Source organism: Hetaerina americana, unplaced genomic scaffold, assembly GCF_022747635.1.
Source record: "Hetaerina americana unplaced genomic scaffold, ioHetAmer1.1.p SCAF_7, whole genome shotgun sequence".
Taxonomy (NCBI): domain Eukaryota; kingdom Metazoa; phylum Arthropoda; class Insecta; order Odonata; family Calopterygidae; genus Hetaerina; species Hetaerina americana.
The window spans coordinates 55059447-55080165 of record NW_027287316.1 but is presented as its reverse complement, the minus strand read 5'-3'; the positions used below and the strand labels follow the sequence as shown (position 1 = coordinate 55080165).

Sequence of the window (20719 nt, the reverse complement as noted above, 5' to 3'; positions counted from 1 at the left end):
TTTCAATTTGCCTGGCAAGTACCTCTCAATCTACCCTTACCATCCATTTCCCTGGTTTGTCATAAGTGATCTCACCCCACTCAGATATAAGCAAAAGTACCATCTATATCTAATTGTCCCTTTATATGCTAGAGAATGCATGTCCTGAAGTCTCCACCGCAGAGAAAGTTGAGACTCATGAGTTACCATCTCCCTTTTTAATCCTTATCTTTCCGTCAAGTTTCCCCATTTCACAATCCTTCCCCATCAACATGTCTACCTTATAGCAAGACTATTGGGTCATACAACAGGAAATTGATAATTCCTTGAGTTTTCATGGGATATTCAATAGGCATTTTAATAAGTGTCTGTACATAATTTTGGTATTCCAATTTTTTAAAGTTACTGAAACTTTGATGAAACATAGCCAAGCCTAGTCCGCAAGAATAGTCTAAGAAACTGTGGGAGATGCTGCAACAGTAGCTTTTAACGGAATCATCCCCTAAATGTGCAATGCAATGCAATAATTTCTGATTGTAAAAATCATTCACCTTAACCTGGATTTGAACCCGGATCCCTCAATATCCGGCCATTGACTTAGTTTAAGAGGATACCTTGGTAGCTTAACTTGATAAAGCACTTAACTAGCTGGACATCGAGGAATCCTGGTCTAGGCGAATGATTTTTTCACTCTGAAATTGTTTCACTCTAATGCTAAAAAATAATGACTAACCATATTTACTTAGAATAAATTTGACAAAAATGATCATTGAAGTATTATTTGTTTCATGAAAAATTATTCATGGTCACAATTATTCATGCATCCTCCAACTCCTTTTAGGGTGGGATGAAAGCTGTTGTTTGGACGGATGCCCTCCAAATTGTCCTGATTTTCGGATCGTTAATGTCAGTTGTTGCCTTTGGCACCATCACTTTTGGAGGCTTTGAAACAGTTTGGCAAAGGAATGCAGAAACCAACAGGACAGAGTTCTTCATGTAAGTTTTTTACGTGTAATGGTCCACTTTTCATCAAAAATGTGTGCTTTCCAGACTGGAAGATAACCAGTCTTCAATTTTCCTTATATTTCATCATATACGAGGGTCATCCGGAAAGTAGTACCCGTTCGTGCCGCATGAAGTGCTGACGACGCGAGTAGCCGCTGGACGAGGTCAGATAGCTTCAGTGGCTTGTCTGCCTTCTCTGAGCCAAGTTGCGTGACGCTAGCATTGCCTGTGTTGTTTCTGTGATTGTTTACAATGTTTAAAAAAATTGAGAACGCCGCCAGTTGTGAGGTGAGGGCAGTGATTAAATTCCTCAATGCAAGAAACGTTCGCCCATGTGATATTCATCGCCAATTAAAGGAGGTGTATGGAGACAATGTAATGGACGAGTCGTCTGTTCGGCGGTGGTGTCGCAACTTCAACATGGGGAGGGGGAACACACACGACGATGAGCGTTCGGGGAGACCGTCTGTCATTACAGACCAACTGGTGAGCTCAGTTGACGAATTCGTGAGGAACGATCGGCGCGTCACAATTGATGACATCTGTGAGCATTTTCCCAATGTTTCTCGAACAATTGTTCATGAAATTGTTAAACACCATCTGCATTATGCAAAAATTTGTGCAAGATGGGTCCCTCGCGTATCTCAATGAGCTGGCGGCGAAGGACTATGCAGCAGGAATACAGAAACTTGTCACACGTTATGACAAATGCCTTAATTTGCTTGGAGATTATGTTGAGAAGTAGTTTAAAGTATCCTCTTTCAAATAAAATTTTTTATGTTTGTTAATATTTACTTTTGTGTCTTTATTTCACGAACGGGTACTACTTTCCGGATGACCCTCGTATGATAACACCAAAGTAAGAAAAGCAGAAAGTTGAAAGAGTCAATTTTATTATGAATATGGAACAGCATGGAAATTATACACAATGTTACCTCTGGCGCTAGAGTAAAAGCATTCTAACGGGCAATGATTTCATATTTTCCTAGTGAATCTTCAGCAAAATTATTATAGCATGAAAGATATGTACCATCTCATTTATAGCCCTACGGAAATATTGAACTCTCATTCTATGAATATAAAATTCTCAAGCAATGCCCAAAGCAACATCCATTTTGTGTACATTAGAACTTACATAAGCATGCGGAAATATTCTACAAGTCTCCCCTTAAATTTCCAGCCCAGCAAAATTCTGTGAGTTTAACGGAATCTATTAGTCATCCACATTTGCAATATACGAGGGTCATCCGGAAAGTAGTACCCGTTCGTGAAATAAAGACACAAAAGTAAATATTAACAAACATAAAAAATTTTATTTGAAAGAGGATACTTTAAACTACTTCTCAACATAATCTCCAAGCAAATTAAGGCATTTGTCATAACGTGTGACAAGTTTCTGTATTCCTGCTGCATAGTCCTTCGCCGCCAGCTCATTGAGATACGCGAGGGACCCATCTTGCACAAATTTTTGCATAATGCAGATGGTGTTTAACAATTTCATGAACAATTGTTCGAGAAACATTGGGAAAATGCTCACAGATGTCATCAATTGTGACGCGCCGATCGTTCCTCACGAATTCGTCAACTGAGCTCACCAGTTGGTCTGTAATGACAGACGGTCTCTCCGAACGCTCATCGTCGTGTGTGTTCCCCCTCCCCATGTTGAAGTTGCGACACCACCGCCGAACAGACGACTCGTCCATTACATTGTCTCCATACACCTCCTTTAATTGGCGATGAATATCACATGGGCGAACGTTTCTTGCATTGAGGAATTTAATCACTGCCCTCACTTCACAACTGGCGGCGTTCTCAATTTTTTTAAACATTGTAAACAATCACAGAAACAACACAGGCAATGCTAGCGTCACGCAACTTGGCTCAGAGAAGGCAGACAAGCCACTGAAGCTATCTGACCTCGTCCAGCGGCTACTCGCGTCGTCAGCACTTCATGCGGCACGAACGGGTACTACTTTCCGGATGACCCTCGTATATCTCCTATCTTACTCTCATTACATAAATTCATTATTATACATGCTGTTTGACAAGTTTCAAGCCAAACTTTATTCCAGCCATCCCAATAAAACCTTTGGGCTGTTTACTGTAGGTATCTAATCCAATGAGTGATTACTGCTTTCAGTCTCGACTTGGACCCAACAACCCGGCACACTTTCTGGGGCACCGCCTTTGGACTGAGCGTCAATTTCATTAATGATTTCTCTGTGAACCAAATGCTGATTCAGCAGTGCCTCATCATGCCAAACCTCAAAGAATCACGGATGTAAGTGTGGAAGGGATAAGGGAAGACCAAACCCTATCACTCTTATACCTTAGTGAAGGTGGTAAACCACACTATTCTGAAACCATGCAGGTACTCCTGTAAACATTGTGCAACAACATGACACACTAATTTATAAAATTATTCAAGCATGATATGCCCAGTTTGTCCCAGCAGATTTCACCCTTCCTTGCCTTCTACTCCTGCATGGAATTCAAGGGTTCAATTCATATCAAGGGTGTCAAGGTCCAATGCTCATTATTCTTATATAGTTAAATATCATTCTAAATCTACTGTACACTACCTTTTAATTAACAATCATTTTGTGCTTTTTAATGTTTCGTAATTACATGGATAAATTTGGGATGAGCAATCAGGGTATGGCTTATTATGATAAGTATGTAATTGTTATGTAGGCTAATTACTGTATGGTATGGTATGGAAAATTTTATCCATGGTTAAGATTGGATACAGCACACATGAAAATGTCATTCAGACTTAATATTGCTGCATTAATGGAGAGGAACCACCATGGCATTTAGTAAAAATGGCTTTCCTGCAGGGTTAGTCAGGGATACAGTACAAATATAAGATCCAGTATCTGTCCCACATGAAAATAATCCTAAATTGTTTCATCCTGAAACTCCTTTTTCATAACAAATTTCAACGTCACCTTTCACATGGCATAATGTTTACAGGACATGGTAGATTTACTCTCAAGGCATTTCCACAACAAGACCTCAAGGGGATGTTATACCTATCCTATAATTTTACTTGCAGGGCTATTCCAAAAGCACACCATAGACATAGACACCAAAGCCCTCCAAATATTCCCTCTCTCTACATGTATGTTCTCAGTTCCACAAATTTAACTTAAAGATATCCTAAACTTTTCTACTTGAACTGCCAAATGCTTGCCTACCATACACACAAAAGTGTAAATATTAATGTTATTCTGCGTTTCCTTTCCCTGGTTCATAAAGATGCACTTAATATAGCATAAAAAATATTCGGCAAAATTAAAAAACTTTCTTCTAATGAAATAACGCCCTAAAATTGGCGAATTTCCAGATAATAGCCATGATTACTGCCTTAGTGAAAATTCCAGGTCAGTATAATATAACATGTTTATATTTGTATAAACACCATGATCTGTCCTCTTCATGTATTGATCATTTGTTAACAAATTCAATGCTACTCTATGATTAACAGATATAAAAATTATTAGTGTTTACCAAACCAAAAATTGTGGGTTCAAATCCCCAGCAGGACATTCAAATGGCATACCTCACCTGAAAGGTGGTCAATTTCCATTAACATCAGGGTCCAAATATATCCAATCCTACTGCAAAGTGACCCTAAAACACCAATTCTAGCAAATACAATATATGCTATCAAATACTGGCAAATATACTAGTCAATCCCTCATAAATGAACTCAAGATGAATTTGCCAAGGGCAAAATATTATTCCCAATTAATATTACATTTTAATAAGATTACTTTCTTCATATTACCATTAATCTGAAAATCCCAGGTAAGGTAGAGCATCACTTCTAATTGCCCAAATGAAATATGCATTACGTTATAAATTTCACTGACCTTTAATTAAAGATTAAAGCATGGAAATTCAAAATGGTTATTTCATATGCCTGATAATTGATTTAAAAATACTATTTTAAAGCAAAAGCTAGCTTTCGAGAAGTGCAAAGGTTCAAAATAGCTCTTACCAAGTTTTTGGGGCCTCAATAAGTACGGAATTAAGACAAGGACATATGTATTATATTTTGACAGGGGAGCAAAAAATCTTCATGTTTTTACTTTGCATTGGCACTAACCACAGCATTCCTATTTTATAAAATCCACCCTTCACTTGATGCAGTAATTAGAGTTAAATAGAAATTTAATGGTGTATTACCATCAACCCCTTGTCACAGTAAAGACAGGTATATCACATGGGAAGGATGCATGGTTAAGAGAACACCAAAAAAGGAGGGCTGACCAGAAAATAACTTAGGTTGGGGCCTGACGTGGCAGTAGCAGGGGTAGAGCCACTATCATCTTAGTGTCTAAACATCTCTTGGGTCAGTACATTTACTACTTTGGTAGTGAGTAGACTGTGGTTCTTCTACTTGGCTCAATGCAAACTGTTAAAATGTACCCAGCAACTGAAAATCCAGCAAGCTGTGGAGTGCGATCTGTGATCAGGTTTTTACTGGAAATGAATGTCAAGCCAATGGAACTTCATAGGGAACTTTATGAAATGTAACGAGATGGAATAATAAGTGAAGGCAGAGTGAGGCAATGGCGCTTCAAATTCATGAAGAGGACTGCAGGGGTCGATCTAGCCTTGTGACAGATAAACTGATGATGAAAATCAACAAAAAAATGGGTGAACATCTTTGATTTACTATTTAGGAACTTTTGCTAGATGTGGCATGCAACACAGTGCTTTGACAGAGATGTAGGATTACGAGCTGGTGTGAAAAAGTGGCTAAAATGTAAGGCAGCAGATTCCTTCACAAAAAGAATTGAAAAGTTTGGGTATCATAATGATATGTGCCTGAATTTGAACAGAAACTACGTAGAAAAATAGTTAAAGAATGTGCCTTTCAAATGTTTATAATAACATTTTATCTCGTTGGATCGTAGTCTTCCGTGGCGTTCAGGATTCGTGGATGTCTCCGCCGCGTTGGTTGTCAACCATGACAACCAACGTGGCGGGAACCCGAAAAATGGAGACATCCACGAAACATTTTATCTCGTCTTAAGGTTCCTATTTTATTTCCAAATCTACGTTTATTGCTGGACTACCCTCGCTGACAACTTGCAGGATTTTCTATTGCAACACACATTTTAACAGTTTGCAGTGAGCAAAGTAGAAAGACCACAGTCTGAGTATTAAGACGGTAGGATGTATACTGAGTGTAAGGATGTTTAGACAGAAAAATGGTGGCTCTAGCCCTCTCCACCTTTACCAGCTAGGCTGAAAATTAAGTTACTTTCTTGATGAACCTTGTCTTTTTTTTTAAATTCAATCAAGGCAAACGACCAAAGCTTTTTCATAATAAATTTTAAAACCTAAACACAAGTCTCTTCCTCTTGAAAACATCTATCATTGCATTAAAAGGATGGATACCAGGTTGACTAAATTAACGTAATTTCTGTATCCATGCATGTTGAACGTTAATTATAATGATCAATTCAATCATTATGCTTCATTGGAATTAATTCAATAATTCACATAAATATCTGACAAACATCTAAGGAAAACAACAGAAAACTCATCAATGTTTCATTCACTCATCTTTCATTTGATGGGGAAAGTGCTTTCTGGAAAATAAATAGTTTGCGTAATTTGAGAATTTCTTAAATTTAATAATGTTTACTATTGTTACTGTGATTTTGCTAATGATAAAAATATTGTTTCCTCAGTCTGGTTACAATTTCCCTTGGAGGAATAGTCATCATAAATACCATCTGCGTATACATTGGAATGCAAATATTTGCTGCCCATTATGACTGTGATTGGATGTCAGCCAAGGTACATATCTCAACTCCCTGCACATATTAAGTTTTCAATAAATGTGTAAGGTTTAGACATTAGAATGATCCTTATTGGCTACATATTTTATAACAATATATCATTAGTGTAATAACTAGGAGTGAACAACACCATCCTTAAACCGATGCCTTCTCCTCTCTGACAGAAAATATGAATCATGCACACTAAATGATGGCATTATTTAAGACTTTGATTATGTATAGTGTATGTTAACTATTTTTAAACACCAAAGAAATTACTACACATATACACACTGATATGGTCATTCCAGAAATATTTAAATATTTAACAAATCATAATAATTAAATTTGCCAAATTTAACTTATATATAATTACTTCAAAGTCTTAAATCATGGCACTGGATAGAATTTCCTAGAAATTGTGGTTATAAATTGAGTAGCTTCAGGCGTGATGTGGTGGAAGTCAAACATAATGAATAGCCGATCGAAGATCTTTCCAACTTGATAAAATTTTTTTTTAATTTTATGACCAGGTTTCAGGTCACCTGATGATGATGTAATACATCGAAACCCGGTCGTAAAATAAATAAAAAATTGAATTAAGTGGAAAAGTGTTTTGTTCAGTTATTCATTGTGGTTACATATTATTGAGTTCGAAGAAAAAACTCACCATATCCAATATTATTCCTATGCCTAGCATAGTCTGCACCAGGATGCATTGAAAAGAAAATTAAATACGAATTCTCTTCCATTAGATCATTACGCTAATACTTTGTGTAGTTTTGCATGCATTAAATTTACACATATTAAATAAGTGTCAATATTGAAAATATCTTACCTTTTATCTTTACGGTTGTGGGTGAAGCAGAGCAATTGCTTCCTAACTATGTAATGGAAATGGCTGGATCTGTGCCGGGACTTCCAGGGTTCTTTATGGCAGGTGTTTTCAGTGCTGCTTTGAGGTATACCAGTAAGAATCTTCATTTACCCTGATTACAATGGGAATAGCACATGCATAAGAGGGTTTTTAACAATGGTCCATTCAATAGATTAAAATACTAATATATATTCCACAAAAAACTCATGGCACATTTTAAGTATTTACTTTCCATTTTCGTCAGAATGAAAAATTGATTACCACAATCTTTTGTGCAAAGTTATCAGGAATCATAAATGTTGGCCAAATTCAGAATTTCTCAATGGGTGGTTGCTTTTGATGTTTTCGTTTAGTTGTTTTTCCACAATAACAATTGTCTTAAAAAGTCATGAGACACAGATAGAAGGACACTTGTGAAATAGAATGTTATTGGTGGAATGATTATGTACTTGTTAATGTAACCAAAAAGAAGAGGAGCAGAGTTTTCCAGACTCCCATATCAATATATAAGTCATTAATATTGAATAATTAACACTTTATAACCATGGCTACGAAAGAAGAACTGAACCCACCCCAAATCTTTCTGCAGTGGTTCCTCCCAGATCGTATCCATATGACCAATTGTAACCAGCCCCATTGCTCCACAGAACCAAAAAAGAAACTTTTTTGTAGAAACCCTAACGTGAATATTACAGTGAAACTGCATGCAGTCTGTGCAATAAATGCATGAACTGGTGCAATCTGGCAGCTATGACGTGGGCTGTAGCCCCGTCCACTTGCGGCGCTAGTTGCCTGAGACCCAACAAGTCTGGGCATGGCAGATTGTCGAGCTGTGCATAGCTGCCAGTTATGTTAGTTTCTGTTGTCCTTGTTTTTACTGTCTGTTGAAACTGGAAATTGACGACATCATGGAGCAAGGAATCAACATCAAGTTTTTTGGTGAAGTTTGGTAATAGTTATCAAGAAATTACTGCAATGGTGACAGCTGTTACGGTGGTAATGCTCTGAAGAAAACATCCGTTTTCTAGTAGATTAGACCTTTTTTAAGATGGCCAAAAAGACAGCACAGATGATTGAAGGCTAGGACAACCTTCAACCACCTGTGTTGACGACAACACTAATCGTGCGTTGTCCCTTGTTCTTACTGATCTTCAAATAAATGTCCGTATGATAGCTGATGAACTGAATTCAGAAATATTAACAGTTCACACTATTTTAACCAAGTATCATGGATGGATTCTTCACCATGACAATGCAACAGCTCATTCAGCATTGATTGTTGGCCAGTTTCTGGCAAAAATCAGTTTTTTTGCAAAATAAAATTTTTAATGGCCTCAGTTCGCGTATTTATTGGACAGGGTAGTATCATTTAGATAATGTCTTATTATTTCACTAATAGTTCTAATAATATTATCAGAACTAAAAGTAAATTCTTTCCTTTCTCAGTTCCATGTCAACAGCACTGAACTCAATGTCTGGTGTGGTTTATGAAGACTTCATCAGTCCCTTCCTAAATTCTAATACATCTGAAGAAAGGGCATCATTCATCATGAAGATCATTTCTGCAGTCCTTGGTATTATCTGTGTCATCCTGGTGTTCATTATTGAGAATTTAGAAGGTGTTGTACAGGTATTTAGTTTCACTAACTCCTAAAAATGTTCACCCTTAACTAGCTATGACCACTTCTCTGCTCCAGCGTAAAACAAAGAGGCTCAGTTTCAAGTGGTAACTTGGAAAACCATTGTTACTCAAAAGTTTTGGTCAAAGAGCTATTGAATAGGGCAGGCTAAAATTTGCATGTGAAAGATTAATGGTTATATTTGCTATATTTCTTTACTTTGGTGTCAATGAAAACTGTAAAAATTTCTTTATAATTGGAAGATTAATCCAATAGATTGAAATGGGTGGAATACATGAATGCATTTTGGAAAATAGGAGTAGATTGGAGATATAGGGTAATTATCCATTTGCTGTACATATAACAGACTGCTAAGGTGCAAGTGGCCAATGGAGAATCTGAATGGGCAGTGTTAGGTAGACAAGAATGTTTATTATTACCCATCATATTCAATATATACATGGGTAGAACTGGAGATGGGAATGAAAGTGGCTGAGGAATTCATTAAATCAATAACCTTTTTGAAAATATCAAGCTCTAGTTAGTTGGTATGTGAAGGGTCATAATCATTGCTGACATCATCAGAAGATCTGTGCGATTAGTATGGCATGAGAATCAATGTAAAAAACAAAGGTAATGAGGTTTTTGAGCAATATAAATGCTAATTCAAACATTAAAATAGGAGGTACTATAACATGGTTAGTGGAATAGTTTTCTTATCTTGTAAGTAAGTGTTTTGGACTAATATTTATTAAGTACTATGGGCATCAGGACAATAATTGTGCTCAGAAAAAATCTTGCACCAGGAGAGAATTGATGACAGGGAGATTTAGTAAGGACATCATGAAAAGATAAAGCTTTGACATGTATAGCTCAGAAACTTCAATACTTCAAAGATGATAGGTATAGACTAGGAGGCTTAGGAAATGTACAAGAATGAATAAGGTAAAAACTAAAAAAAAATGAAAGATATCAAACAAAATACTGAGCTTGGTGGGAAATAAGGTAGGAACATTAAGAGAATCCAAAGAAGGCAGGTAAAGTGAGGAAAAGCATTTCAGGTTGGATTTCAGGGTGGGCTCAGGGCAAAAGGGTTCCAGGTTGTATCTAGTTGAGTGAGGCCAAGACATATAGTGGTTTTCAGCATATGTTCATTTAAAACTTCACTTAAATGATAAACCAATAGATAAAAGTAAAAGATTTCATTTTTTGACTGATGGCGATTTTCACTATTGCTGTCCATGAAAATAAAAAAAACAGAAAAAAATGTTTACATTTCTAATATTGCAGTATTAAAAAGGAACATGAATGACAGCTATTTTTATCATTGTATTAGTGGAAATAATTAATAAAAATTCACAAAAAAATATCATGATTAATTGTCGAAATGACGACAATGAATCTTCCATGGAGCATGTAGCACAAGTTTTACATTTCATCCATTTCTTTTCAAGAGTGCTCTGTCTCTGGAAGGCATCACATGTGGACCCATGCTGGGTATTTTTGTACTGGGCTTGTTCTTCCCATGGGCAAATTCTACGGTAAGCAAGTATGATCAGTTAAAATTGTAGCCTAATATAATATATACTAACAATTGCAACCCAAATCTTTAATATACATTAAATTCCTCAATTCAACAAAGCATGACTAACTTATTGACATAGATTAGTTCAGGAGTTTAGAGAGCATTATTTACTCATACAATCATGAGTAGCTGAATCTAATTAAATTCAATTAGAAGCCACCTTGCAACTTTACAAAGAAATGTTTCAATCCAGATTTGAGATGAACCTGGCCAAGGCCTTGAGTCTTCTTTGGTTTAATTAAGTTACTCAAAAGTTTATAAACACATTATAAAAAGCAAACTGTAAATCGTGATGGTGCAGTGGCTAACATACTGGCTTCCAACTCAAAGGACTCGGGTTCAAAACCTGAAGACTGCAGATATTTATCCATGGTACCCCGATCCCTACCAGAGGTGCTTTGTGGAGAGCACTTGGAGTGAGTTTTTCTAATGGGACATTAAACTGTGGACCCCTTGGCACCTTTTGTTAAGAGTAGGGTATTTCTGATTCTGTGTTTCTCTTCAACTTTCCTTTCCCATCCATCCCTAATGGAGCAAATGACTTAAGCTGTCTGTCGCCTCCCCTAAATCTACCCCTGGTTAAAGCATGCTTCAGGTTTGTGGGCTAGACAGGTTGGGAAGTATATATTTTATTCTCAAAATCAGGATTCACCCATCGTGAAGAGCATTCTATACATAAGTACTTTTCACTCTTATGTTTAGGTAATAATTTTACATTAGCCGAAATGAGTAAATTGGATGGTGACAGAAGCTTACTTCACTCATCGGCCATTTACTACCTATGCATCCTTTCAAGTGCAGCATTGTAGAATTTGCCAAGTAATTGACAAAGCTGATAAAAGAGTGTGACATTATGTTTGAAATTTTTGTCACACTACTTTCATCACCACATTCAAAAGAAGCACAAACTTCTTCTTTTAGCATACAAGTTGTGATCAAAAAAAGACAATATAGAGTTTATAACTTGTTTATTTTGACAATTACAACCTAGTTGAACTTGTTGCCCTCAAAGTACATGCCTTGGCTAATGACACACCTTTGCCAACATTTCTTCCAGATCTTGAACCCTGCCTGGTAAGCCACCTTAGGGTTCCTCTTGAGGTCTGCCATACAATTAGTTTAAATGTCCGCAATAGAGTTGAATCGGCGCCCTTTCAAGGTTGATTTTAACTTTGGAAACAAAAAAACATCTGATGGAGCGACCTCTGGATAGTAGGGTGACTGTGGGGTCATGGAAGTTCTGGTTCTGGTGAAAAACTCTGTCATGATCAGTGCCGTGTGAGCTGGCATGTTATTGTGGTTATTATGCATTGTTTATCCACATGTCTGGCCTCTTTCCTCTCACTGCGACCCTAAGCCTCAAGCAGAAATCTTTGTTGATGGTTTGACCTTGAGGGATGTATTTGTAATGAATCAGCCCTTGCCAATCGAAGAAACACATCAGCATGAGCTTCACATTGAACCAGAACTCGCAAGCTCTCTTTGATTGTGGGGAATAAGGGCCTTTTCACTGAGAAGACTGGGCCTTTGTCTCAATATCATAACCATAAACCCAGGTTTTGTGAATGGTTACAATGATTTTAAGAAACTCTGGGTCTGCATTGGCTCGATCCAGAGGTTCCTGACAAATGCCCACACGTTTTTGTCTGTTCATCAGTCAGCACCTGTGGGATGAATTTTGATTCAACGCACGTCATAACCAAAATGTCTGTCAAAATTGTCCAACAGGATCCAAAACTAATGTTCACTCCCTCAGCTATATCCCTAACAGTTAAATGGTGATTTGACCACACCAAATCCTTCACCAATTTGACATGGTTGGGGTCTTTTGAAGTGGAAGGCTGTTTGTATATCTTCATCTATCAAGGTTCTGCCCGATTTAAAACGACTGTACCAGTCAAAACACTGGCTTCAACTCATAGCTTCCTTAACAAAGGCTTGCTGAATAATTCCAAATATCTCCGTAGCACTTTTGCCAAGTTTGAAACAAAATTTCACATACATACAATGTTCCTCTAGCTCCTTCACTGCTGCCATTGCACGTGGCTACAAACAGGTTGAGACACGTAACGCTACTGCTGCATAAGGCTCAATGTAAACAAATGCAACACCTCTCATTTTAGTTATCAGATGTGTCGCTAGATGGCACATTATGTCTCGTTTCATCCTGTTGAACAGTTTGCGTAGAATAAAATCAGTCTGGTCTTTCTTTGATCACACCTTGTATGTCACCCCTAATTTACTTTGCCAGATATGACGCGTCATTCAATTAAAAAATCACTGTCATTGATGATGTCAAAGGAGCACATTGGTTAAGCTGAACTGTCAAACAATATAATATTCATTCAGATGCTATGCAAATATGTTGCTAGCATTTTACAGGAAGTCCTGTTCTTTTCCATCATTCAATTTTCAGGGAACGTTTGTTGGGAGCATTACAGGACTGGTCATCATGGGAATCATCTGCATTGGGAATCAATTCGCAATAACAAATGGATATATCCAGTCACCAAAGAATCCCGTCTCTCTTGATGGTTGTACCTTCCCATTGAATTTCACCAGGAATGCTCCACTTCAGGACACAAATGGTTCCATGTATGCCTTTATATTTTACTTCAATCAAAGTTAATAGGAATAACAGAAAATGTAACAGAAATAACGGAAAAGAATGATCATCATCATTGTCATGGCGAAAGATATGCCAAGCATCTATATTTACCTACATTTTAAGCCAATGCTATCATAATTTTGTGTGCTGTCCCATGTTGATAAATTTAAATCATTCCTTAAACTTGAATATAACTTGATCATTTTATTTTCCTTCAATATTCTACCTTAAATAATGAGTTCTTTTTCATCTCTCAAAAATAGTCTCTTTTAAGACAAATTTTGCGTCACAATATTTCCCCTTCAATTTAAATTCTAAGTTTGGCATCATTAACCATGATATGAATGCTGATCTACAAGTACCACCAGCAATATCACATTGTGCCTGTTGAATATTTGTTAACAGAAATTATAATTATTATAGAAAAATATAAGAAACTGATTTTGATGGGTTTTAACATTAATACCAAATTTCTGTACAAATACAAATATACAATCACATCCAATTAAACTAAGCAATTCCTTAATTCATCCGTGTTCTCAGGTATCATCTCTATGCTGCTCTTCAGACAAATGCCAGCTATTTGGAACATGTGCCACTGAACGACATACCATGGATATTTCGGGTCTCCTACACTTGGTATGGCTTGATTGGGCTTGTAACCTCTGTGGTGGTAGGATTGATAGTGACAGCCATTACTGGACCAAATGAACTCAAAGATGTCCATATCAAACACCTCACACCCCCAATTCGGTCCCTTTTCTATAAACAGTGCAAGGGAGGAGAGAGGAACCAGAAGGTAATAATGAATGGACTGAACCATAAGAACCATGCAAGCAAGAAGAATACAACAACCTGATCCATAGCTAGGTGCTTCACCACCAATACCCATTGGGATACTAAAGAATAATAATGGACTATAACTGAAACAACACAAAAATTAGTATGCAATTAATCCCCTGATAATCAGTCTATTTCCAAAGCTGTGTGCCATAAAATTTAGTCATCAGATATGGTTTCATTTATTTCATGATCCTTTCAATAATTATAGAAATAACTTTTGCTTGAACTAATTATAAATAAATAAAAAGCAGACATCAACCTCTTACTTTTATCATTTTTTTATTAAACCTGAAAGGGAAATGGATATTTTTTAGTTTTTTGATTTAAAAATTATCATACGTAACCTACCAGATAATTTAAATTTTGGATGGACAGAAGCTATCAAACGAAGCAGCTACAACTGTCTCTCCTAAAAAACACAACTGAACATTATTTCTACAATAAGCCTATTCGTCTTCATCACTGTGCACTTGTTCACTTCTCTCTGCAAATCATGTTCAGATGTCAAAGAGGTTGTATCATTTAAGAACCGCTGCCTCTAAAACTAATGAGAAATTCCTCTGGGATGTTGTATTCATAAACATTTCTATTGGAAAATTTTTAAAGCTATTTTTTCGGGTGAATCTATTCTCTAAAGATAATTGCATCATATTTCACATAGTCTACCTGATCAGGATACATACTTGATAAGTTTCACTTGCTTTGAGCATAATTACATATAAGTACACACATTTTCACATTTCTGTTTTCTCCATGATTTACAGTAATCCAGGGCTTGTTTTGCAATCAATTATTTATTGATTGTCGGGGGATCGAGATGGTGCAGGGGCTAATGTACTGGCTTCCCACCCTGAGGGCGCGGGTTCAAATCCCAGCGGTGTTGAATATTTTTCAGATGTATCTCGATCCCTACTTGAGGTGCTTTGTGGAGGGCACTTTGAGTGAGTACGCCATCCATCGGATGGGATGTTAAGCTGTGGACCCCTTGGTGCCTTTCATAAAGAGTAGGCTAATGCCGATGCTGGTTCCTCTCCACCCTTCATCATTTCCTGTCCTTCCCCTATGGTGCAAATGACCTCAGCTCTCAGTCGCCTCCCATAAATACTACCACTACTTGATTGTCACCAAAATTCCATTATCACTCAATGGTGCATTTAATATATTATATTACAACCACAATAAAAAAATATGATCAAACTAGGAAAGTAAGCACACTCCATAATATACCTACCAATATACTTAAAATGTTTTCCCTTAAGTACCTACATTCATTTTTTTAATCCCTTTCTAGCAAGGAAAGTAATTCCTGATAATGCTGGTAAGATTCCTAATGTTTTGGAAACAAGTAACCGCAGAGTCCACTTTCCCATGGTTTTCTTCCATAATATGTCCACACCTTTTAATGACATTATGAGAAACTTCACATGATTTATACCTGTAATATGCATTGTAAATCAAAACAAACCGATTAATTTTGTCAGTGTACAATATTCTAAAAAAAGTTAACATTTTCAAGGAAATGTAAAGGATTACAGAAATGAACTTTTCAAGGAATAGATATTAATTACTGAGTTCTCTAATATATTAATTGTGGGTGAGACATACATATCTTACTTTTAAGCAGAAAACTTGGAAAAACATTGGATTCTCAACAAATCTTAATAAAAAATGTTTCTTCTGTTCACAGATGGCTAATACTTTCTGATAATGGCAAACGATGATGTGAAAATGTGTTGAGCAATATTCAGAATCCATTACTTCAACAAGTGATTTTTCACAAACAATATGTCACGTTTTCCATGCACCAACTTGGCTTGATACGAATTGCAATATTTGCATTGAAATATATATGAGACAAGTGTATAAATAAGAAACTGATGATGAAAAAAATTTTTAATCACAAAAGTGACATACAGGGTTCGTCCGGAAAATAAGTGTACTGAGCTCAGGAAAAAAAAATTATTACACTTTTACATATCTTAAGCTAATATTCCTCAAAATAGGACCCTTGTGAGTCGATACACTTGTGCCAGCGGCGTTCCCATTCCTGGAACACTCCCGCGAAGGCATCATCGGGAACCTCTCGAAGACACGTCGTCACGGCCTCTTTGACGGCGTCCAAAGTCCCGTATCGCGTTCCTTTCAAACTCCTCTTTATCTTCGGGAACAGAAAGAAGTCCGGTGGTGCCAAGTCCGGGCTGTAGGTCGGGTGCGGCAGCGTTGCCACGCCGTGCTTGGCCAAGAAGTCCGACACGACAAGCGCGGTGTGAGACGGCGCATTGTCGTGATGCAGCCGCCAGATGTTTTTGATCGCTGGCCGGACGCGGGCGACTCGTTTTCGAAGCCTGTCGAGCACTTGGACGTAAAATGCAGCATTTACAGTTTGTCGTTCAGGTACAAATTCGTAGTGTACGACTCCCCTTTTGTCAAAAAAGACAATGAGCATCGCCTTGATCCGAGATTTGCTCATGCAAGCTTTCTTTTGACGGGGTGATGATGGGGTGTGCCAGTCCGCACTTTGTCTCTTCGACTCCGGGTCGAACTCAAAAGATCCACGTCTCGTCACCCGAAACAACGTTCTCTAAAAAATGTGGATCATTTTTGCAGTGATCCGCAAGTTGTGTCGCGATTTCCAAACGATTGAGTCTTTGATCATCACTGAGCACTTTCGGCACCAACTTTGCACAAATTTTTCGCATCTGTAATTGGTGCCTAATAATCTCGTGCACTATTGTTTTTGGCACATTACACTGCTCTGCTATCATCCGAACACTAAGACGACGATCAGAGTTCAGTACATCGCGAACTTTTCGCACATTTTCGTCGGTGAGCGTCGTTGATGGGCGTCCAGGCCGTGGTTCGTCGTCGACCTCTTCTCTGCCCTCCACGAACATCTTGTGCCACCGAAAGATCATGTTTCTGGACATGGCTGACTCCCCGTAAGCCTGGTTAATCATACTGACAGTTTCGGTAAACGATTTCCCAAGCTTTACCGCAAATTTGATGGAATAACGCTGCTCCAAAAACTTCGGCATCGCGTTCCGTGACGCGGGTCGAGCGTGGAGGTTCGCGTTAACAGAGCTCCTCACTACACCACAGCTCAGAGCCGACTGCCTTTTTCAGCGTCGCTTGCCAACATACCCCCCTCCAATCGCAGCCCGTCAGAGCGGTGCTGGGCGCGCCTGGAGCGGCGGGAAAAAATCAGTACACTTATTTTCCGGACGAACCCTGTACACTACATATATTGATGAGCAGTGATTTACACAGCTGACACAAATTGTTCATATTTGTGCCGGCCTTATCAGGAGAGTTTTTGTACCCATTATTGACATTAATATCTACATATGTAAGTAAAGTCAAGGCATAGGATCAAGTTGGAATATAATAACAAGTCAGGATGGATATCCATACTTAATTATTTGAAAATTAATTATTTTAGCAAATAAAGACACCAAAACTCATTATTTGCGATCACACTGATTTTTATAATAATTTGTAAAAAACTGTAATTCATTAAACAAGTCATAAATATTATCCAATATGGAACCAATACGACAAAATCATCTCCTTTAAATGCCACCTAATAGTTCATGAAAAACTCATTACCCAACAAATGCATTGTGTTACAACCTCAAAGTATCATTTTACACAATAGAGACACATGTGCACTGCAAATACTGATGGTAAATTAAGTTAACCAAAAGAAATGAAGGTTCATTTATAAAATTGATGGGATTGATAAAAGGAAATTGGAGATGCAGACTTTGGGCATGATTTGCCAAGTGTTCACGGATGAAAGAATGTCCCAAACAGCTGATTTTAAGCAGCGCAAGCTCTTCGATGATTACTGAGAGAGTGTGGTGGACGAGGCCCGCGCTGGATGGCCGTCAAGAACAGACAACAATGTATGCGTGAAGTGCTGAATTCAGACCGACGGTGAAATGTGTGTATGATCGCAGATCGTATTGGCATTGATAATATGACAGTATACGTCATCATCACCGATAAATTGGCGATGCGAAAGATCTCCATTATACTCGTCCCGAAGGTACTCAGCCTCATCTTTTCCAAGGTAACCGACTACCTGACGAAAAACGTATTCGCAAAGATTCCCCAACCCCCAGAAAGTCCGGACTTGGTACCAGCAGACTATTCCCTATTCCTAAAAGTGACATTCCTCCTCAAAGGATACCACAATGGTACCATAAGTGCGGTCTGAGAAGCTTGTATGCGTACCCTTAAAGTCCTTCCAGAATCTCCCTACCAGGGAGCCTTCGAGTGGTGGAAAAGCCGCTGGATAGAGTATTTTAACTCTCAATGGATGTACTTTGAAGAATTTTGAGGCATTGTAGCAATATCTAAAATAAATCTATTTTTCCGAAACTTTTCCCGATGCCTTTTCTACAAACATTGTATTTATAAGCCCGGTAGTATTTAACTGCGCACACAAAGTCCAAAGCCGCATAAACGGGGGGTGTTGATGGACTACATATTCACCAGTACTAAGATCAGCTATATTTACTCGGCTATTCCAAATAATTTAATTTGCACGTTTCAACCGAAAACAGCTCATTCATACAGGAATGCCCATGCAGCGATAATTGAATATCATTATTTGCATATCGTGTACAGGTCCAAATACGATGTAAACCTTAAATATTTATCGCCGATCGCAACGCTCCTCTGAAATCGTCTAATTGCGCTCTTGGCCAATATGGGGCAAGGAACCATCACTAAGCTGAAATCCATTACCTTTTTAACACTTTTCACACAGGAATGGAAGCTATGTGGTATAGCGTTCGGCTTTGAACGGAAAACTCACGTTCGATTACTTGTGACTATTGACACCTCCGGTTTTATTCATGCTACATCATATTTTCCTTCGTAGGAACGTAAGTAGTCGGGGATAGCATGAAAATCAGATTTCCTGATGGTCATTCAGAAGTCAACTAATTAGCAAAACCATAACAGCCATTGCAGATTGCATTAAAAAGGAATGCGATGAGTATGGCAAAATAATCAATCTAAAAAACAAATGTGGTATGATTATCAAAAAACTGCAAATCTACGCTAAATATTAGAATTAAATGTTATAAACTAGAGGAAATAAGTCAGTTTATCTAACCAGAAAATACATTTGGATGAAGATGACCCAATCAGCAGAGCAATGCGAAGAAGAGTTACATTAGGTACAGATGTTTTCTTAAAGTGGACGGAGTTAATGACAGGGGCTTTAAGTGTGAATTTAAATAAAGATAAGAGAAAACTTTGATATGGGGCGTGGTTTTGTACGCTATCGGCAGCTTAGTCCCTGGTGCAAGATGACGACAGGAGATTGGAGGGTTTGAAATGTGAAAGTGGGAGAATGGAAGGGGTATAAAAGAGACAAATGAAAACGAACGCAGAAGTAAAAAGCATGGGGGGAGGAGAAAATAAAAGTGGACACAAGGCATGAAATATTGAAGACTGCGGAAGAGGGAAGAATAAAAAATGGGAAAGATATTGGGAGGAAATGAGTAGGCGTCTCTGTAGGGTGACACGTCATGTCGAGTTAGATGACGCTTGCAATCCAATTGTTGAAAACTGAGAGTCTATCCAAAACCGACTTCCAACGAAACCCTACCATAGTAAAATCTTCCTGGGGAACCGCGGAGAAGGAATTGACCCTCTACCTTGAATGCCTGAAAACCATACGGCTTCAGGCTTGATAGGTGTTGAGGTCTATCCTCGGTTATCAAACTTATGCCTTGATAACCGAGGGAATAAGATAAGAACACCTCGCAATTTTCCAAATTTTTATTTTGATTGGCCCTCAACCGGTTTTAACGGCCCTTATCAATAAATAATCGGAATTACGGGGCCAGAAACAGGCAAATTACCACACTCGCTTTCATTAAACTGACAGCCTGATTTCCAAAGAGAATATTATTTATGGAGTGATTTCAATGGGCAACTATAGTGGAGAGAAGAAGACGAGAGGTTTTAGCATTATGGTTTTCTGTGTGACGATTGGCAGATGGATTTTCATTCCCAAATATGTCTTCAATAGTGTTGGCAATATTAGGTTATATTTATTAAAGTGTACAGCAAAAACAAAAAATTGTAATTTGTTTTTCTTTTGGTCGAATAGGAAGAAAATATAATGTTAGAATAACGGATTATTTACAATCTTGGTGCAATCGGGACAATACAGGATTTGTCACAGTAGTAGTCTTTTCCTACTCGAATGGGGTCATGCAAAAGGAGTTAGGGCCTCAGAGACAGACAGTGAAGAATATATTTTGCGTGTTTATCCTCGATAGGCCACAGAAAAGAGTGCAACGTGCTAGGAAGGAGACCTTTTCCAACTGGAGGCTGCACAACGACAACGCGCCGTTCCAGACCTCCGGCCGACGCTGCACA

At 37.9% G+C, this 20719-nt stretch overlaps 1 protein-coding gene across 1 annotated transcript in view; it reads left to right on the top strand.

Moving 5' to 3' along the window:
* The window catches only part of LOC139696843 (sodium-coupled monocarboxylate transporter 1-like), a 31876-nt gene extending 17543 nt beyond the window's left edge, over positions 1–14333 (top strand). Inside the window, exons 10-13 of the mRNA XM_071595724.1 lie at positions 9109–9292; positions 10736–10822; positions 13283–13461; positions 14018–14333. Of these exons, the coding sequence (XP_071451825.1) occupies positions 9109–9292; positions 10736–10822; positions 13283–13461; positions 14018–14333 (766 nt within the window). The remainder of the gene's footprint in view (positions 1–9108; positions 9293–10735; positions 10823–13282; positions 13462–14017) is intronic.
* Positions 14334–20719: the final 6386 nt, after the last annotated feature.